Source organism: Dromiciops gliroides, chromosome 2, assembly GCF_019393635.1.
Source record: "Dromiciops gliroides isolate mDroGli1 chromosome 2, mDroGli1.pri, whole genome shotgun sequence".
Taxonomy (NCBI): domain Eukaryota; kingdom Metazoa; phylum Chordata; class Mammalia; order Microbiotheria; family Microbiotheriidae; genus Dromiciops; species Dromiciops gliroides.
In genome coordinates this window covers 309,458,717-309,480,191 of record NC_057862.1, presented here as the reverse complement: position 1 = coordinate 309,480,191, position 21,475 = coordinate 309,458,717, and the positions used below count along the sequence as shown (strand labels likewise).

General features: G+C 44.8%; 3 protein-coding genes across 3 annotated transcripts; 1 reads left to right on the top strand and 2 right to left on the bottom strand.

Moving 5' to 3' along the window:
* Positions 1–478: 478 nt before the first annotated feature.
* IK (IK cytokine) lies at positions 479–11,868 on the bottom strand. The gene is made up of 20 exons (XM_043990121.1): positions 11,715–11,868; positions 11,446–11,512; positions 10,485–10,577; positions 10,216–10,275; positions 9,591–9,758; positions 9,263–9,377; positions 9,050–9,120; positions 8,910–8,956; positions 6,601–6,764; positions 6,374–6,482; positions 5,014–5,053; positions 4,639–4,858; positions 3,949–3,967; positions 3,463–3,541; positions 2,556–2,636; positions 2,230–2,287; positions 1,275–1,363; positions 1,003–1,111; positions 738–772; positions 479–652 (listed from the first exon to the last, which is right to left on the bottom strand). The coding sequence occupies exons 1-20, from the start codon at positions 11,728–11,730 to the stop codon at positions 625–627; spliced, it is 1,668 nt and encodes a 555-aa protein (XP_043846056.1). The 5' UTR covers positions 11,731–11,868; the 3' UTR covers positions 479–624.
* Positions 11,869–12,108: 240 nt separating this feature from the next.
* On the top strand, positions 12,109–13,505 carry NDUFA2 (NADH:ubiquinone oxidoreductase subunit A2). The gene is made up of 3 exons (XM_043990124.1): positions 12,109–12,302; positions 12,631–12,737; positions 13,186–13,505. Exons 1-3 carry the CDS (start codon positions 12,199–12,201, stop codon positions 13,275–13,277), a joined length of 303 nt encoding a protein of 100 aa, XP_043846059.1. The 5' UTR covers positions 12,109–12,198; the 3' UTR covers positions 13,278–13,505.
* TMCO6 (transmembrane and coiled-coil domains 6) lies at positions 13,461–21,475 on the bottom strand. The gene is made up of 12 exons (XM_043990122.1): positions 21,241–21,475; positions 20,199–20,311; positions 19,859–19,971; positions 19,374–19,557; positions 16,378–16,482; positions 16,174–16,259; positions 15,825–15,941; positions 15,364–15,475; positions 15,015–15,201; positions 14,704–14,798; positions 14,278–14,445; positions 13,461–13,855 (listed from the first exon to the last, which is right to left on the bottom strand). The coding sequence occupies exons 1-12, from the start codon at positions 21,323–21,325 to the stop codon at positions 13,709–13,711; spliced, it is 1,512 nt and encodes a 503-aa protein (XP_043846057.1). The 5' UTR covers positions 21,326–21,475; the 3' UTR covers positions 13,461–13,708.

Genomic DNA, 21,475 nt, shown 5'->3' with positions numbered 1-21,475 from the left:
CCTTTCTATTTTGAAATTATACTAGCCAGGACCTCTTAAAGTAGTCATACTTTCAGCTGAATATAGGTTGGAAAAAGAGGTATTTAGGGGCAGCTAGGTGGCGCAGTGGATAGAGCACCGGCCCTGGAGTCAGAAGGACCTGGGTTCAAATTTGACCTCAGATACTTAACACTTACTAGCTGTGTGACCCTGGGCAAGTCACTTAACCCCAGTTGCCTCACTTAAAAAAAAAAAGTATTTAGCACTTTCTATCAACACTGGGATTACTAGCCATAATGTTGCAGTCTCAGTTTGTAAAGTAATTAAAATGACTTCCCACATGTAATTTACTGGACCCATAAATGTGCTGGAGGTTGTGAAGTGAGGACAAAATTATGAAATTGGCCCAACTAATCTTTACAAAAACCCTAAGAAACAGGAGTTGACCTCATTATCTCCACATCTTTCCCTTTATATAATCTCTTCAGCAGGAAAAACGAAGGGTTATCATGAATTTTAATAGTCAAAACAATGCAATTTCATACATACATACACACGAACAACGGGGCGCCTCTAAGGAAAGTGCAAGGGAAAAGAAAGTTGAAAAATATCCAGATAAGTAATCTTCCAGGAATCAGTACTGGACTAATATTTTGGTCTTTTGACCTCAACCCTACAATGAAAAAAGAAAGCATCAAGAATCAATATGCTTGGAACAATGACTCACAACCAAATGAAAAAAAAAAAAAGTCTCTTACCCATCTGCCTCCATTTTCTTTCTTTTCTCAATAATCTGCAAAAAGAACAGAGATAACACATCCAAACCTATCTTGACCAGTAAGAGAGGCAGACAAGGGCCAATGGAAGCTCTGAGAAACGGGAGAATATCTCAAGCCCCTCCCATCTACAGGGAATAATCTTGGGAGTTTCCTTCCAAGTTCTCTCAACCCCAAGCCTATGGGATGGAGGATCTGGATTTCTGGTCCCATCTATAGCTTCCCACCTACCTACACCTAAACTTACCGCACTGATCTTTTTCCACTGCCGATCAAGCTCTGCCTTGTCATTTGTTTCTTTGAAGCGTCTGGTTTTCCGACCTTCTGACATTTTGATGCCATACTGGAATGCAGCTCTACAGACAGATGAAGAAAGTGAGGGTAACAGTATATTGAGGATGCACAGAGCAAGATTCAAAGAAAGGGCCCTAGGTGGGAACAGCCTTACCAAACCATGCCCTCCTTTATTCCCCTCTTCCCTGCTCCCAGAATCCTGTTTAGTTTCAGTGCCAAACTCACTTAGGCAAGGCCTCTTTGTTGTTCATATACTCGCTATATTCTTCCTGGGTGTCAAAGTCCCATCGACCCAAGGGTCCCTTCTTGTTACCCTGTGGCAGAAAAGAAAATGGTGGTTAGAAACAACCTTTTTAGTTTGCAGTACAGGGGCTTGTGGGCCACATACAACACTGTTTCAGGACACGGCCTAGAAAATCTAACCAGCTAGTATCTTTCTCTAAATCTAAGCTTATTTGGAGATAAAGGGGCTGCTGTGAAAAATAGTTACTCCAGATAATTAGACATCAAAACCATCTGTCATTTCAAGTAAAGGAAGAAAAAAGAAGAGTTAAAGCAACCCTATTTGCTATTCCATTAGTAACTTTTTTTGGGGGGGGGGGGTTGGTGAGGCAGTTGGGGTTAAGTGACTTGCCCAGGGTCACACAGCTAGTAAGTGTCAAGTGTCTGAGGCTGAATTTGAACCCAGGTCCTCCTGAATCCAGGGCCAGTGCTCTATCCACTGCGCCACCTAGCTGCCCCTAGTAACTGTTTTTTAAAAAAATTAAAATTAAAATTTTTTTAAATAGCTGTTTAAAAACACAAAAAACTTTGAAACTTGGCTAAAGTGATGTATACAATGGTATCCCTGCCCTCCCCCCATTCCCCACCACCACCTTGAGCCTGAGTTCAAAGAAAATTCTTTTCTAAAATGGTAATCTAAGTCTCATAAAGTGCAAATGTTTTTTTTTAGTTCATTTGTCTTTCTATAAAAGACTACATATTCAGTTAAGCCACTAATTCCACCACCATCTGGGCTACTGTTAATTTTCTCAACGGACCACTCAATGGTGCTAGTGGAAAATGTAAGACAAACACCTTGGGTCAGGTAAGCTTGTTCTTTTTCCTACAGAGAAAGACAGCCCTACAGACTATATCCAAGATATAATCCATTCTTAATGTAAACCTTACAGAGGCATACCTGATCCATTTTGCTATAATCCACCTCCTCATCACTGTCCACAGCCATGTCATCCATCCTAAAAAGAGGCAAAGAAAAACAAATGCTCTAATAAACCAAGACTGTCTAGGAACCTCCCCACCTTTGGCCTTTGAAACTTCTTACTTTCCCTACTCCTCTTGGCTGACTTAATTGGCAAAGGTAATCCTGACATCTTCTTCTGAGTGACAAGATACTTCAGTCATAGAAAACTGTCCAATTCCCTTATCTGCAGTTTCAATTTTCGAACTACCCTCCCCATATCCCACTTCCCAGAGACTTGTATCCCAGAGTGAAGTCTCACTTACGTGGCTGGATAACACTCTGCATAACTGTTGGACATGCCAAAGAAATCTCCCAGCTGCTTCTTATCTTCTGGTTTTTTCAGTGTGTGCTGTGTTAAAGTATAACAAGTGCCACAAAAAGGAGATAGATGTCCATATACTAGATGCTCATTCATGAATAGCTTTTAAAAGTCTGGTACATGAATATCATGGAATATTACCACACTGCATAAATGCTATGATGACGACAGAGAAAGATGGGCAAAAATATAAGCTGACACAAAGTAAGCAGAAGCAAGAAAACAATGTACATAATAAAGAAAGCAATATAAATGGGAAAATAACAAAGCCAAGTGCTGAGAAATGACAATGAACAAGTTTCGCCCCAAAGAGCAAGTATAAAAGTGCACCTCCTTTCCTTCTCTGCAAAGGTGGGGGACTCTTGAATGTGATTGGTGAGATTTGTTAAACTGGTTTCTTGGGGCAGCTAGGTGGCGCAGTGGATAGAGCACAAGCCCTGGAGTCAGTTCAAATCCGACCTCAGACACTTAACACTTACTAGCTGTGTGACCCTGGGCAAGTCACTTAACCCCAATTGCCTCACTTAAAAAAAAAACCAAAAACTGGCTTCTTTTTAGTATTTGTTCACAAAAACGGCTCTCTCAAAGGAAGAAGAGAAATACAGTGAAACAAATGGTAGAGTCCCTGGAAAAGGAGGGAGAGAGAACAAAACCAGAGAATAAAGGCCATAGACAGACTGTAATCCTAAACAGAGTGGTTGTGACAATCATTTCCTATGGGGGAAAGGGCAATTCTCAGTCAAACCTCTCCATGTAAAAGAAAAGAGTAAGGAAAGGCTTGGGGGAATCAGAAGCAGGGGGCAGCTAAAAAATATATATTATTTTAGACCCTATTTTATGGTCAAGGATATGATTCACCACCTTCCCAACCAGCAGAACCAGCAAACTTTTCATTGATGGACTTTATTAACTCCTTGGCAGATCCAGGACCTATGGGTAAAAGACTTGTATCAACCATCTCCTTAAGCAAGAGAGACTTGGGCCACGACCCAACCCCACCCTAACCCAGTTCTTAGATGACTAAGGAGTTCAGGAGCCTCAGACTCCTCCATGGTCTCTCTAGCAATAATTCCTGCATCCTCCACTACTGGGCAAACATCAGGGTTCATCCTATAACTGAAGCAACAGTGAGATATCGGCCTATTCTGATTCCTTTGAGCACATTATGGACACTATTGTTCAGAATCAGACAGCTCCATGCATACCATCTCTATCTAATATGTGCAGTGTATCAGAATTTTAAGCCATGTTCAAATAAAAGGCAAGAACCAGGATGCAGGCCTCTGCCTCTTCAGAATACTTCATGACACCTGCTTAACAACATGCATATAACTTACCTTTGTCAATATCGATGGGCTGGAAAAGGAAAAAGTGTGTAAAGTCAGTGTCAAATTTCAGAAACACCTTTTAATTCTCAACCACATTCCACAAATCTACTGTCCTTTCCCGGACTCTTCCCCTGTTAACCATTCTCCCAAACCTTCACCATCTTCATGGTTCTTCCTATTCTGTTATGAAGCTACTCTGGGGAGATCTTATTCCCTTCCATAGCCAGCTTTTAAAAAAAGCAGGGCTTCCATTTCTCCTTCCATAACATCACTATACAGTATAGTCTCAATGCTTCTTTTAAAAATCTGCTATTAATGGTAACTTCAACTACTGCTTCACATTATACCACTTTTCCCCAGACTGATCAAAAAGAAAACGTTCTAGCCATTGTTCTGCTTCAAGGAGTGGGCCTACTACCCCTAATTCTCTCTCCTGTCTAAATACCCATTCTCTCTCTCCCACCATAATCTCCCTCCCCCAATCCTGCAAAAACAAGATGAAACCAGGGAAAATGCTCTACTTAGTAAGTACAGAAATTCCAGACTATACTCCAGGAAGGTTCATTTGCCAAGGAAATTATATTATGTCCCTCCAAAAATTTTTTCAGGGACTTCAATAGTGGAGATCTGTATTTAGGCAGTCTCTGAAATTAGTCTATCTTCCTGCATGTGATGAAAATCCTAAAACTCATGACTCACCTCATCATCCACTTTGGGCTTCTCAAAATAGCTGTGTCGCTTCTTCTCCTCTTCTCTTTCCCGATCCCGCTCTCTTTCTCGGTCTCTCTCTCGGTCCCGTTCTCTTTCTCTCTCCCGTTCTCGGTCCCGGTCCCGGTCCCGTTCACGATATCGCTCCCGTTCTTTTTCCCTTGGAACCTTAGTTGTTGATGGTACATAATCTCCAATGTCTTCAAAAATGCTGGGAAGGCATAAACCCAGATATCAGGAGCTACACAAAAATATGAACCCTATGTCTAGGTTCCTAGACTACTCCTCCCACAGACTTCCAGAGCAGCTGGTCTCCCACAAAGTTCTCTTCCTATGATCACTTACATTAGAAACTAATATACATACTTCATGTCAGCCTCCGGAGGTTTCTTCTCATCCAGCTTTCCTGTAAAATAGATAGGAATAAGGACAACAAGGTAGGGCCATTTCATTCCCAGTGTCACCATCAATTCTCCTCTCAACATTACTGGGGGAAAAAAATCAACAAAAAAAGCATGCTGGGGCAGCTAGGTGGCTCAGTGGATAGAGCACCAGCCCTGGAGTCAGGAGTACCTGAGTTCAAATCCGGCCTCAGACACTTAACACTTACTAGCTGTGTGACCCTGGGCTAGTCACTTAACCCCAACTGCCTCACTGAAAAAAAAAAAAAAAAAGCATGCTTCCTCACTGTCAAAAAAGCAATGATGAAACAAGGTACATAAGAGCCAATGTATACATTTGTTTTGCTTGACTTATTTGTTAAGATTAAGGATCCTATTGGTTGGTAGGAATTTACTGAGAAGAGACAGTAATGTAAAGAAAAAAGTCCATAAATATTTAAGAATAAAAGAGAAAAAAAAAGACTAGAAAAAGGTCAAGAACAAAATCTTGCCAGTTACTGCAGGCCCCAAAAGAGCAGCCAGCAAACAATACGAAGTTAGAAAGTAGAAAGCTAGAAGACTGAAGTCACAGAGGCCAAGAGAAAACATTAAGAATAAAAGGGTGAATATCTTTTTTTTTTTAATCAGGGAAAGATAGTTATGTCTAGTCTAAAAGAGTGACAAAAAGAACTGATTTAGCAATTAAGAGTCCATGGGACCCCTTTGGGAGAATAGTTTCAGCAGAGCAAAGGCAAAATTTCAAGAAGTTGAGGAATGGGTGGTAAGGAAGAAGAGACACCTGGTATAGACTATATAACTCTACCATTAATTAGTAAACATTTTTTTTGTTATCACAATGAAAAGGTACATCTACCTATTTTTGTATGTTGTGCTAGGCAATGTAGAAACTGAATCAAATAGACAGAATCAACAAATTGTAAATATCTGTGCAAAAGGCACTCGTACATAATCCCTAGCACAAGCTTTTACGTATATAGTGGGCACTACATAAACATTTGTTGTTGTTTCAGGATAAGGCTCTAAAGGAAGACCCACTAACATTGTTCTCAATCTGCCTCATACCACATCACTACCTCCCAAATTGGTCAGGAAGAAATATATGTTCCACTCTTGTCCCAGCCCAGATTCTGAGAATTGTCCTCCTGACCCCCAATTCTCAAGGCTCTTTTTGAAGTCCTAACTCTCTCCCGAAGAAAAGGGGGCAGAGTGGCTCTAGGACAAATATTACTAAATAAACTTATTGCTTTCTGATTATACAGTCCATGTCACCACATGACTCAGTCCCCCTCAAAAATTAAGGTCTTTCCCCAAGACCATCCAGAGACCTTTGTCCTTTTTCTTCAGCTTCTTATTCCGAGTACCCTGCCGCAAGTAGGAAAGGATCTGTGTCAGCTTGCTGATGACGATATCGTTTGTGGTCAGTGTGGTCTGGGCCTGAGAATTTAAAGAAGAAAATTAAGCCAACCAAATGAGAAAAGACCATTTCTAGGAGAAAAGTATCCCTCCCACATTTCCTACAAAGGGCAGTCATAGGGAATATTAGGGCAAGTACCTCCATGGTCGGACAATCAGCTTTGCTGCGGATAAGTGTAGTGGGGATATCTGTGTCTGCATACTCATCATCCAGATCTACCACATAGGCCATGCGGCCTGGCAGAAATAGCTCATTTCGCTCATAAGCTTTGTTCTTGAAGAGCATTCGGTAAACATTTCGGCCTAAGAGAAGGGGATAATTAATAAGTAAGCATTTCCAGAGTGCCTAGTGTGAGCCTTGTACTGTCATATGACTTAGTCCTAATCTTCAAAGAGCTTACAATCTAGTTGAGGAGACGAACCTAATAAAAAATACTATTAAAGGGGGCAGCTAGGTGGCGCAGTGGATAGAGCACCGACCCTGGAGTCAGGAGTACCTGAGTTCAAATCTGACCTCAGACATTTGACACCTGCTAGCTGTGTGACCCTGGGCAAGTCACTTAACCCCAATTGCCTCACCCAAAAAAAAATACTATTAGCAAACAATTAGAAAACAAATGCTAAAACATATAGTACTATCACTGTTAGAGAAGGTCAGAAAAGGGAGAAAGTAGTGTTTGAATGAGTAGTCAAGTATTTTAGAAAGAAGATAGACAAGACTTGAGCTGGACCCTGAAGAATGAATAGCAATTAGATAGGTAGAAAAGGGAAGGATATTCCATTTAAGGATGGGAGATAACAAAAGCAATACCACAGAGGCAAGAAAAAGTAAGGCTGGGGACTGATTACTTCTTAGGAAGTAGTGGAAAGTAAAGTTAGATACCTAAGATTAACAAATTAAACACAAGCAGGTAGATTCCTACAGGCAAAGATTTCTCCACCCATCTCTGATACTTGATAGCCTGAGGTTTTCCATAATTCCAACAGCGGTAACTTAAAAGGATAAAATACCTTTAACAGTTAAATTTATTCAATGGCCAAGGGCGAGGGGGGGGGGGCTACAAATTTAAGTTATTTTCCTTCTAATGGGAATTATTCTCTACTAACCTCCATTAGAAGAGTCTAAACCTTGTAACTTGCTATGGAAGCAAAATATATGGACTCTTATGGTCATGATTTGTCTCAGCAGTAATATAACTAGGACATTTTGCCACATTTAAATGCTTTCAAAAGAAGGCCTAGGGGGCAGCTAGATGTCGCAGTGGATAGAGTACCGGCCCTGGAGTCAGGAGTACCTGAGTTCAAATCTGGCCTCAGACACATTAACACTTACTAGCTGTGTGACCCTGGGCAAGTCACTTAACCCCAATTGCCTCACTAAAAAAAAAAAAAAAAAGGCCTAAGTCAGACTGGTGATATTTTTACTCTACAGTGAGTTCTTTAAGCAAATTTTCATAGTGTAGGCAGAAAAGTAGTAAAAGATACCATGGGTATTGTTAGGGCTATAGTCTATGCAGATCTCTATAAGTTTAAAAATATGTTAACAACTCCCTATACCCACTTTACAAAATATGATTTAAAGTCGTGTAAAAATTACTTTGTGGGAAAATTTAAATGTCTATTTTCTGTCTTTACTTGTAAGGACATATTATGGTTGATGGTAGATTAAGTCTCAAGCTGATATCAATGGTTCAAAAGAAAGTAGATTCAGTCTCTTAAGGAATTAAAACTTGCCTTAAAGCTGTTTGAAAATGGCATTCAAAGGGGCAGCTAGGTGGTGCAGTGGATAGAGCATTGGCCCTGGATTCAGGAAGACCTGAGTTCAAATCCAGCCTCAGACACTTGACACTTAACTAGCTGTGTGACCTTGGGCAAGTTACTTAACCCCAATTGCCTCACCCAAAAAAAGAAAAAGAAAAAGAAAAAGAAAGAAAAAGGAAATGGCATTCAGGGGCAGCTAGGTGCCGCAGTGGATAAAGCACTGGCCCTGGATTCAGGAGTACCTGAGTTCAAATCCAATCTCAGACCCTTGACACTTACTAGCTGTGTGACCCTAAGCAAGTCACTTAACCCCAATTCTCTCTCTCACACTCACACACACACACACACACAAATCCTGTAGTACAGTGGATGGGAAGGGAAACATCAAAGGTGAGAAATTTTTTAAAATTCTACCATAATCACATAATTCTGTTGCATTTTTACTTGATGATATTTAAGTTTCTTATAAGATATATTCTTTTTTTTTTTAGTGAGGCAATTGGGGTTGTGACTTGCCCAGGGTCACACAGCTAGTAAGTGTTAAGTGTCTGAGGCCAGATTTGAACTCAGGTACTCCTGACTCCAGGGCTGGTGCTCTATCCACTGCGCCACCTAGCTGCCCCAAAAGATATATTCTTATTGAAAACAGGGAGTGTCAACGCATTAAAACAAAATTTCTGCTCATACCCAAACGTGTCTTGAATTCAATCTTATTCTCAGGATCTTCATCTTTCCTTAAGAAACAAGAAAGAAGCCATTAGCCAGTTTTGCCAATCAGTCCAAGGACTGCCCCTCTACCTCTACAATCTCCCCCATCATCCACTCACTTTGTTTCCTTCTGTGGTTTCTCCATCATCTCCTCTTCTTCCTTCTCTTTGCTGGCAATCTCAGCTCGAACCTAAAGGAGGAACCAGGTGTGCTCAGGCCAGTTCAGACTATACCCTAAAAGTCTATCTCCAGTCCTCAAAGTTCCCCTCTGGAGGCCCACATTCAGCATTCCAGCAACACCCAGAACTCAGAAACAAACGAAAACCTCTCACCTTCTGGAGAAGAGCAAAATCCAAGCCTTTCACCAAGTGAGTATGTTCCATATCACCACCCAAGAACTTGGACTCTTGAATCAGCTGTCGCCGCTTCTCTGCGGCAGATTTGTCACTATTGAACAAAAGGGACCATTACCATTATCAGATCAACCCAGTATTAAAGGATTGTTACAGTGGTTTGGCTTAGGTGGGAAAGGGGACAGAGGTCCAAATTACAGTATACTGAAGCCCAGAAAAATTAAATGATTTACCCACAATTACACAGCCTCACTGGGGCTGCTGCAAACACTAAATCTTAAATGAACCTGGGCCGAAGTCTACTCACGCTTCAGCAGTGGGTCCCACAGCCCTGTAGTTAGCAGTGGTACTGATCAACTCTGTTTCTTCATAATCCTTGTTCACACCATCTCTCCGCTCTTTGGCACGGTCCCGATACTTTTCTGCTAGCTCCCTTTCACGCTCAATTTCTTGTTGACGGAGTTTAGCATAGTAGCTATGAATGAAAAGAAAATATGTAAGGCATTCAAATATACATGCTCCTGTCTAGTGCTTGAACTCTTCTCTACATCTTTTCACTCACTCCTCACATACAGACCTCTGGCCAAAGAACATACTCCCTGTAATACCCAATTACTTATATACCTTCTCACAGCAATTCTCTTTCGTCTCAGTCATTGCTGAGCCCCTTCCTGCTTAGTCATTTCCAAATTACTGAGTATCTACCACCATTAAACCACACAGCTCCATAAGATTAATTTGGATTTCCAGCTCTCTACAAATTTCAGCTGAATTGCTCCTAAGCACAAAAATCCTTAGTGAGCTTCCAAGAAAGAGAAAACCTCAGGTGAACTATGCTCCTACATAGCCAACTCATATAACCCAACTCAGTCCCACCCTCAGTAAGGACAGTATCCACATTAAGATCTAACCTCCCCTTCCCTGCCTTTCACCTTTTCTTTTTCCTCCTTCGTGCTGCTGGATCTTCATCTTCGTTGTATTCCCTTGGCATCCTAGGAGGAGAAAATTCAAACACAGGAAATGGCTACCATAGCCTCACATCCTAAGAGGAGGCCCCAGTAGTAAAGTGATCAGGGCACTTCCAACACAACCTGCCTCAACAAAATAATCCCTCCTATCCTCTACTTTTCTAAACGTTTCCTATAGGAAAGTATGCAATGGGAACAGGTTGGGAAGCAACTAGGAATGTCCATCAGCTTACTCATGATGGCGAGATTTGGATGGCGGTGCAGATGTGGGTGCAGCTCTAGGTGTCATAAGAAGCTTCCTAAAGTCTTCATTGGTGAGTTTGGACCTAGTGAAACAAGATACATTATCAAATATGGAATGACAAAATTAGCACTTCCTCAGTCTGTTTCCTTATAGGACCTCTTTTCTTCACAGGTAGCTATTTCTTCTCAGTACTACCAGTAGCGTGCTAGTAACAAACAATAACATTAATTACTTTAAGGACCCCTGATTTCACCCATAAAACTCCCATTGACAAAGACCCCCAAACCCTCCACACTGTAGTTTTATTAAATAAGGACATTGCTATGAATGAAGAAATTCACCAGGGGGCAAAATCTTGTATTAAAAAATACGTCTTTCCAAACTGTAAGAATTCAGAGAGATTGGGGCAGCTAGGTGGCGCAGTGGATAGAGCACTGGCCCTGGATTCAGGAGGTCCTGAGTTCAGGTATGGCCTCAGACACTTAACACTTACTAGCTGTGTGACCCTGGGCAAGTCACTTAACCCCAATTGCCTCACACCAAAAAAAAAAAAAAGAATTCAGAGAGATTATCTAGCTCAGATCCCCTTTTCAAAAGGCTAATGAAACTAAAACCCAGAGAGATGACATAACTCGCTCACGACTATGGAGGCAACAAATAGCAAAACCCAGATGACAGGTCCTGACTCTAAATCCTGCCTCCCACAGAAGGCACTGTCTTCCCAACTAAGCTGGTGCCCTGCAGCCATACGGACCACCATGAAACTGCAGGAGAACCTGGCTATATTCAGCTGGCGCTGCCTTTAAGAACCCTGGGTCACTGCCACGATCGTGGCCCTTTGGTACGCTTTTCAAAGCACAAACTCAAAAGCCCGCAATCCCACCTTGGGGGTCGCACCCTTCCAAAGGAGCCCCCTCTACTCTTGGTGCCCACATGCCAGTCACACTCACTGGTGGAAGGAGTGAGGATCGTCCACATCGTGGCCATCCGGGGCTAGCGGGTTGGAGAACGGTTCACCTAGGGAAAACAAAAGGCTGAGCTCCCCGCATCCACTCGAGTGGACCCCGTCCACCCCACTCGGTGCCGCGACAAAGACCCTTCCCATCCCCCGCCCAGCCTGACCCTAACAGCCCCAAGTTGGCCGCAGGGAAAGCCCTTAATATCAAAAGCCGAACCGAGAGAGCGTCCCAAGGGGGAAAGAGTAGAGCCCAGGACTTACTATCTCGTTCCGGCATCCTGACCCCGGCTTCAACACCCAAAACAAACGGCGCCGCAGGACTACCAGACCCGGAAAGTAACTACCCACAATTCGCTACGTACTGTAACCCAGAGGGCTCTGCGACGAAATCTATTTCCGCCTTACGCTTGGCCCCACCTTTGCCACGTCTCATTACCATGGCAACTCCGCTCACGTAAACGTGAGCTACTTTTCTGCGGAAATGAGCAAAACGTGGGCGTCCAGTAACCCGCCAGAACTCTCGGTGGCTCTAACGTAATTGGCTGAATTCCACCTCGCTTATCCTTCTCCCCGCCCCTTTCCCTGCATCTGGCCAGTCCTAGGGAACAACAGACACAATTCGCCAGAGACGAGAGCAGCACGAAGCGGATTGGTGAGGTGGATGATGCCCCTCCCTGACTGGCTGCGCGAGCGCTTTCCTTCCCTAGGCTGAGGGAGTAGGAGTGTTTTGCAGTCTCTGGAAAAGATGGCGGCAGCTGCGGCCCGTGGAGTCGGAGTCAAGGTGGGCAAGAACCTGAGGGAGATCCGCATCCACTTGTGCCAACGCTCCGCCGGCAGCCAAGGAGTGAGGTACGGTTGGACGGCGCTGGCTGGACGGGCGGGGCAGGTGGGCAGAGGTTGGAAGGTCACGACCTCGTGGGGGTCATCCTGCATCTCCTCTGCGGGTGGCTGCGGGGAAGCCGCTGGAGGCAGGGTGGGAAGGGGGAAGGAAATGGAAAGAGGGCTCCTCTTTTTCTCTGACCCTTATTGAGCCCGGACCACTCACTCTGCCTCTCTGATCCTCTGTATTTTCATCTGTAAAAGGGGGATGATGCGAGCATCAAACATCTCGTTATATAAATATCGATGCTCCCTTAACCACATAGCGAACCACTTTTTCTTTCACTCCGTCCTTCAGGGACTTCATTGAGAAACACTACGTGGAGCTGAAGAAGGCGAATCCCGACTTCCCTATCCTGATCCGCGAGTGTTCCCAGGTGCAGCCCAAGCTGTGGGTCCGCTATGGTGAGCTGGGGCTTGGGACTCCATGGGGTGGTGGGGAGCACCCACTGGAGTTGTAAAGGGCTTTTCTAATAGGGGAGAATTACAGGCCTAACCATAAGGAAGAGCCTAAAAGGTAGAGGAGTCCCAGGGTGAAGAGATAGGTGTCAAGCCCCTAGCTTGGGCATTCTGGCACAGTAGGGGAGATGGACGGGAAGAGACTTAACCCCTTGCCTTACCTTATAGATTTATTCCTCCCACACATAACCTGAAGGTGGTAGTTTATCACCAAAGCTTGTTAAAAATCAAAAAGCCACTAGGTAAAGACTTTTTCTTGCAGAATCTTATCACTCCAGCCCATTGTGCCTTATATTTTTTTCTGAATGTCAGTAACAGTCTATAGTACGTTTATTATTTAACATAGGCTATCAATCAGTGATACCTGCATAGATGTTTCCTATTTTATCCTCAGCTTTTGGCCAAGAGAAGAATGTCTCACTGAACAACCTCAATAGCGAACAAGTGGCCACAGCCCTAGTGAATGTGATGAATAGCAAAGCCTGACGTCTCAATAAAACATTTAAGAAGAGCTGCCTTGGAGCTTGGCCGATGTTGGACTGAGAATGAAATATCCATGTGTTTTTAAATTATCTTTCCATGTAAACCTTGTATTTTAATTGAACTATAATTTTTCTGAATGTTTTCTCTACCCTCCCCACACCCAAACATATGGATGTTATCACCACATTGTGACTGAAGAAATTTAATGTAATACAACTTTTCAGTTTTAAAGGAAGCTGTGATATATGAAAAGGAAAAGGAAAAAGGGGGGAAGGGGAGGGGAGGAGACAGGAAATGGGACAGGACTCTGAGCAGCCAGGACCTGGTGCCCATTCAGTCATCCCTGAAGGGAAATATAATTGGAGCACAGACAATAACTTTTGAACCACAGAAAGGCAGGGCTGGCTCCTAGAAGAAAGCAGGCAAGAGAGAGGCTATGGCAGTGCCAATGCATTCGGTACAAGTGAACTTCCTCCCAGCGCCACCTCCTGGAGAGCCTGTATGCGTTCCTGGAGATCGACCTCTTCTTTATGTTTCTCCAAGGCCTGTAGGCCAGAATGCTGTAAGAAGTCCTGAGCTGCCTGTTTAGGAAGCAAGAAAGGTTTTATGGTAGGGCATAAAAATAGTTTTCCCAATCTCTTCCCTCAAGGAAAGGGTCACATTCTCCTTAGGCTTTTCTAAGGGAAAAAGAAAACCCTAAAGAATTGCTGAGCTGGGGGCAGCTAGGTGGCGCAGTAGATAAAGCACTGGCCCTGGATTCAGGAGGACCCGAGTTCAAATACAGCCTCAGACACTTGACACTAGCCTCTGGCTGTGCCATATTCTCCACAATGAATGATACTGGGAGGAAAGCTTGCTGCGTGGAGGAAGGACAGGGAGGGAATATTTGCCTATATGGAATCTGGGGGGGCTAGTTAGGAAGGGTAGGGCTGGGATCTGTCTTGAGCCTATAAAACTACAAGGTCTGGAAGAAAGCATTCACTGAACTTGAACCAAAACCCACCTCGGGCTGGTGTACAAAGAGCAGCTGAAGTAGCTCCAGGCTCTGGCCTACCACCTCTGAGTCAGAAAGGGTCAGGATATCTAGCAAGTGGGGGAGTAGTGGACCAGGCCAGAGCCTCTGGCAGTAGAACGGGCCTTTCTCAGCAATGTTACACAGGATTGTGAGCACCTACAAATACAACAATAACATTTAACATCTGTATAGCACTTTAGAATCTGTAAAGTGTAATAGTTAGCAAGCTTTATATTCATTTTATGGATAAGGAAGCTAAGGCTTCAAATAGCTAAGCAACAGTCACAGATAGTAAGGTTCAGAGGAAAGCACCGTAACTCCCAACTCCTATTCATTTCCTGCTACACCAAACTACTAAATATTTGAAAGGACAACACAAATTCTATATGAACAAAAGCCCCAACTGTTACTTACCAATATACGTACCACCCGTGAAATGGGCAAGAGCTGCAAGAGAGGAGCAACCAGATCCAGAGAGAGCATTGCAGTGCAGAGGCCAGGATCTTTTACTAGAGAAAGACAGCATGCCCAGATTACTCACAAAATTCAAATTCAAGAAAGTTAAAGCATAGCTGGCTACCCATGTGTTATAAGGTAATAAATCCCTTTCTAAACTGTCCGAATCTCAGTTTAAGCTGAGAGGTCCCCAGATGTTTGGAGAAGCCACTGTTACTTAACCGGGGTTAAGTCATTGCAGTGAGCTGACTCCAAGCCCCATCACATACCAGTGAGGTTGTTGAGGACCCAGAGGCACTCAGGAACCAGACTAGGTTGATGCTGGATGAAGAATTCCATGAGGATAAACATGGCCACTATAATTCGCTCATCTCCAAAATCAGCTCGCACCCCTGGGTCTGCCGCTCCTTCCTCTGCAAGCAAGTTACCAAAGCACCGAAGTACTGGGCAGGCCAACTGCAAAGGCAAGATGGGTGGCCAGGAGGCCAAGGGAAGGTTTAACACAGAGGGTCAGGGAGGACACCAACGACATCCCAAACAGACCATGTCACCCAAGCAGGGCTGAAGGGCTGGTTCTCCCAAGTGGTGAGGAAGCCTCACTGACCTCCCTTTACCTACCAGATCCAGTCCTGTATCCACAGATCCTGAGGCAGCCCTAGCCAAGTCCATCAGCAGTAGCCCCAGAGTAGACAAAGCTCCTCGGGAAATGAGCAGTGGATTATTCACCTGGCTGGAGTGGAGGAGAAAGCACAATCATGTTCCCTCATCCTGGGTCCCTGAGTCCTGGCTTGATCTAAGCCACAAAGCCAGGAAAAATTCTGTTAGAAGTTGGGAGGCAGCCAAAGTCAGTATGACCACTGCGACCTACAAAATCCGAAGAACTGAAGGAGAAAAACAGTACTTGTGTTCCAAGCCTAAAGAAAACAGTCAAGTAGGACTCTAGCACTGTCACACACCCCTCCCTGCAGTATCAGAAAGTGCAGTGCTGTGGCTTTGACTCAATACCCCATGTATCCATGGGTGCACAGAGATTCCCAAGGAAAGGTACGGGTGGCATTCCTAGTCTGGGCTCACATTACCTGCAGATAATGTAGTGAAGGCACCAGGCAAACTCCACAGCAACACTAGCCCCCAGCTCTGGGGTAGGGTGGAGAAGTCGAAGCATGTTCGGGAGGATGGCGGAGTCCAAGACAGAACTGCCAGTCAAAAGGGCACAATGAGTTAGGAGTGAAAATGCAAGGTTGCCATCAGGATGCCACAGTGAGGGAAAGTGACACTCAAACTCAAGGCCCTTCTCAGTAACTTAGGAAATCAGGAAAGTCAACCCAAGAATAAACAGTATCCCTGGCAGCAGCCGAAGCTCACCTTTGGCCACCACAGGCTCCCTCTTCCCATGCTGCTGTCCCAAGTGAAAGAGAAGTTACTTACGGAATAATTTCCTTAGGAGCTTCATTGGCCTGCAAAAGTTGGGACAAAGTGTAGCCAAGAGCTTCCAGAACAGCTGCATGGGGGGACTGGAATAAGACAATGTAGATCTTACTGAAGGAGCAGAAAGCATTGGCCAGAGCCAACCTCCCCAAGCTGTAAGGGCATGCTCAGGCTAAGAGGAGGGAAGAACACTGGATCCCTCACCTGGATGCATAAGGCAAGAGCTGGAATAATGCCCTGTGGCAGAAGCTGCCTCCTCACAGCTTCGCTCTCCACAGCCAGGTTGCCTAATGTGTAGAGACATAGCTCCTGAGAACAGAAGAGAAAAAGAGAGTTCTGAGGTTTTTCCCTTCCCCAGACCAAGAAGAGGGGAATCCTTGAAACATTTTTGTAAACAAATCTGAACCCAGGAAGTCAACATTTCAACAAGTGAACACTGGCCACCCCCAGGGTCCTACCCATGCCCCTGAGGGATTGATACCAAGCTGGACACATGAGCAGAGTTGTTCAGTCCAGTGCATCAGTAATCATAAGCTGGGGATCAGTACCTACTCGTGCCTTATACCACCGCTTTAGTTAATGCTAATAATTTGACTTTCAAAGGACATGTGACATAATGTGGGTCCAAGAATCACTGATTCTGATACTAGGTCCTGCAGTGGGATGGCAGTGGGAGACAGGGTTTCAGGCATCTGAGCAGTGGAATGACAGACATGAGTCTGGAACCAGGCCCTTGGATCCATATTCCATCACTAGGTGTCTGACCTCAAAAAGACCAAGAGGAACACAGAGAGAAAACAAATTAAGTCATTCTTAAGGACAGTAGACATCGGATTAATGTACCTGCTGGCAAAGGTAAAGGCCAAAAGTGGCAAGAGAATATATCCCCCGTGATACCCCCATGATCCAATATTTCCTTTGTCAGGAGTTTACTCTGAAAATCTTATCAAAATTGGGAAAAAAAAACAATTGTGAAAAGATTATAGCAGTATATGTCATTTTACAAAATAGAAAAAACTTAAATGTTCAAAAGGGAAATGGTTACATAAATTGTTCCACATAAATGTAATAGGATATAATGATACAATCAAGATAAACAAGTATAAGGTATGCAAAAAGATCTGCTATGTCCAGCATGCTACAGTGGAAAAGAACATTGGATTTGAGGTCAACGGACCTGGGTCCCAGTTTTGTTACCTGTGAGACCTTAAGTAAGTCATTTAACCTCTCTGGCCTCAGTATCCTCATCTGTAAAATAAAGGATTTTGACTAAATGACCTCTGAGTTCCCTTCTAGCTTTCAATCTGTGGAACCTTTATGAAAAAATGTAAACTGAAAAAAGCAGAGCTATAAGAATGGAACACACATTAATACTACATGTGGGGCAGCTAGGTGGCGCAGTAGATAAAGCACCAGCCCTGGATTCAGGGAGACCTGAGTTCAAATCTGACCTCAGACACTTGACACTTACTAGCTGTGTGACCCTGGTCAAGTCACTTAACCCCCATTGCCCTGCAAAAAAAAAAATACTACATGTGGGGGAAAATGAATGAGAAGAACCGGACAAAGAATCCTGATGAAGAATTAAGCAGGCGTACATAATCTTTTTGATGTCATAGACCCCCTTGGCAGTCTGGTGAAGTCTATGGACCCCATCTCAGGATAATGCTTTTAAATGCATAAAATAAAACATTTAGGATTGCAAGTAAACATCAGATTAAAATAGAGTTGTCAAAATATCTATTTTTTAAGTTCGTGGACCAGAGAGAGAACTGATTAACTTTAGGTGGAGACTGAAGCATACATTTTGCACTTTATTTTTCTTGCTTTTTTGTGTATGGCAACATGGCTAATATGGAAATATGTTTTGCATGATTTCCCTTGTATAATCGATATCATATTGCTTGCCTTCTCAATGGGTGGGAAAGAGGCTGGAGGAAGAGAACTGGGAAATCAAAAAATTTTTAAATGATTCTTAAAGTTAATAAAGTAGGGGCAACTAGGTGGCGCAGTGGATAAAGCACCAGCCTGGATTTAGGAGGACCTGAGCTCAAATTCAGCCTCAGACATTTGACACCTACAAGCTGTGTGACCCTGGGCAAGTCACCCTCACTGCCCCATCAAAAAATAAAAAATAGAAAAATATATAATTTTTTTCAAAAGGTCATGGACCGGGGGCAGCTAGATGGCACAGTGGTTAAAGCACCGGCCCTGGATTCAGGAGTACCTGAGTTCAAATCTGGCCTCAGACACTTGACACTTACTAGCTGTGTGACCCTGGGCAAGTCACTTAACCCCCATTGCCTGCAAAAAAAAAAAAAAAAAAAAAAAAAGGTCATGGACCAGGGGCAGCTAGGTGTGGTGCAGTGGATAGAGCACCGGCCCTGGAGTCAGGAGTACCTGAGTTCAAATCCAGCCTCAGACACTTAACACTTACTAGCTGTGTGACCCTGGGCAAGTCACTTAACCCCAACTGCCTCACTAAAAAAAAAAAAAAAAAAAAGAACAAAAGGTCATGGACCCCAGGCTAAGAACATCTGACATATAGGGATGACAAGAATTTGTATGATGCTTTTTAAAAAGCTAGACTGTAATTTCATTGATGTGGAGAACTCCAGGCAAGAAAACTCCCTCTGCCAACTAAGATCAGAAACTGTCTTGAAATTTATAATGTTAGATTTGTCTGGACACTGAAAGGTTAAGCAACTTGACCAGGGTCAAACAGTGTATGCTAAAGACAAGACTTGAACCCAGATCTTGAATCCAAGGTCAATTCCCTATCTATACCATTCTGCCTCTCTTATATGATGTTTTATGCACTGAAATGAATTTAAATGTAATAGTTACTAGGCAAATTTAGTGGTTTATTGATGTGCAATGTTAAACTTTTAACAAAACAAAATTTAATTTTAAAAAGTATATATCCTCCAAAAGATCAGCTATGTAAAGTCATAATTATGAGAGCTACATATGAGCTAAAATGGCTCCAAAATGAAAAAAGGATAAATGGAGACAATAGTACATAGGAGAAAAAAAAACAGATTTGGAATTTAGGACCAAAGAATCTCATCTGCTGCCTCCTACATGGCTAGACAACTAACATTTCTAGCCCTCAGTTCTAACATCTGTAAAATGAGGCCATTCTCATCTGAATACCACATACCAAGGGGAGGGTTGAAGGGAATAAGGGGAACTCTTACTATGAAGTCAGCACTGTGCCCGGAAAGATAGGTGAGGAGGTAGGATGTAGAAGGCAGACAGGCTTCCGCCACATTGGGCTGGTCAGCATGGGACAGCTCATGCAGACATCGAGCTGCCTCCATCTGGAGAGAAGCCCAGTTGCTGGTCAGGAGTCCAATGAGTGTCCGAATACTGCCTTCTAGCCTGCAATACCAAATATTCAAGTTTGGCTTCGCCCCTGCTCAGTCCCTCCCCTTCCTTTCCTCAAACCTACTTAAGAGGATTCAAATCTCAGCTCTACTATTTAACTAGCTCTGAGACCTTAGGCAAGTCACTTCAATTCTCTGGGTTTCATTTCCCCATCTCCAAAGAAAGCAGTTGGACTAGATGATCTTATGAAATCTAACCTGTTTTCTGTGTTGCCTTTCTTCCCTAGGATTCGGCTATCTGCTTCCTGATGTCTCTATACCCCAGGTACTTAGGCTTCAGGGGTATCTATACTGACCGGATAAAAGTCTGCTGTGTCTCAGGATGCTGTAGGCTATGCCGGAGGCTGATTAATGCCTTCTCTTTCTCCTTCTCAGTTCCCCGTTGGGACATCCTCAGCAAGTGTAGCACCTGGGGGAGGGAGAAATGAAACAATGGAGTTATTCACACAGAGTGACAGAATCTGGTACTGTAATCTTCAAAATGTGTAAACATTCAGCAACCCCAGGGTTCTCTTAACTGTACCTAATAAAGCTAATAGGCACCAATAGCATATGAAGTGCTTTGTATGCATTTGGATAATGTTTCAAAGTACAACTCGGCCAAACAAGAACGCTTTATCACCCCTAGTATCTCACCTCCAGCTCTTCCAGGGGCTTGTTCTGGAACTCATCCCTGGCTTCTTCTAGGTCAGTGTCCCTCAGCAATCTCTTGCTGACCAGGTGCTGTTCCCGCCTGGCCTTCCTTAAAGCTGGGGAATAGAGAGGCCAGGAGCTTAAGCCCAAACTGGGGGACACAGGGGATCAGGCCACAAAGGCCAGAAGTTCAGGCAAAAGCTAAAGGATACAAGGACCAGAGAAGACAGAAGTCCAGACCAGAGCGGAGGGGCAGAAAAGCGAGAGGCCATAGGGTGGGTAGGTGGGGGTCACAGGTGCTAGAGGCCCAGGGTTGGCACAGAAAGGCCAGAAGCTCAGGCCAAGGCAGGACTGGGGGGGGCGGGGCCGGAGGGCCGTCCCAAGAGCCAGAGAGTCAGAGCCAGGGATGGGGAGGAACATAAGGACCAGAGACTAGGGCTAGGGGATTCGAAGGGGGCCAGAGGCTCAGGACCAGAGGCTGGGGGCTGGGAGGGGGATGTCAAAAGGTCCAGGGACTGGGGGAAGGGGGGAACACACAGGGTCCAGGGGCTCCCAGTGAGCAATCACGAGGGCCAGGAAGGAAGAGAGAAGGAGAAAAGGGGAGGGGTCAGAGGAACTGGGGCGGGGGAATGGAGGAGGGTTATCAGAGGGGTCAGAGATGGGGAGAGGGGTGTTAATGAGTCCAGGGGTTCAAGGTGGGGAGATCAGAGGGGGCCAAGGCCTGGGGGGGCGGCGTTTGGGGGGAAGTGTCACAGGGGCCTGGGGCTGGAAGGGGGGGGTGGGATCAGAGATGCTGGGGGCTCTGAGGACATCTCAGGGGCTGGAGGCTCTAGGCCGGGGTATCAAAGAAGCTGGGGTGGAGGGTGGGGATCAAAGGGGGCAGGAGCTGGGGGGGGCGCCAATCACATGGGTCAGGGACTGTGGGGGGAATCACAGGGGCTGCGGGGGGCGGGTCAGAGGATCCAGGGGCTCTGGGCTGGGGGCCATCGAGACTGGAGGGCGGATGCAGCCCCGGAGCTCCAGGGCCTTTCGGCGCGGGCCGCACCTGCCTCCCGCTCCCGCCAGCGATCCCGCTGTTCCTGCAGGTTGTAGCCATGGGCCCGAAGGCGGCCGCTGCGGTGACTCCACATGACCCCGGGCGTTCAACGGGCACAATAGGACCAGGCCGAGGACGGGCGGCGGCGGCGGCGGAGGCGGCGGGGGGAGGAGGAGGAGGAGGAGAAGGAGAAGGAGGGGCAGGAGGTGTCTAGACTCGCCCTGCAGCTGCACTTCCGGTGGCG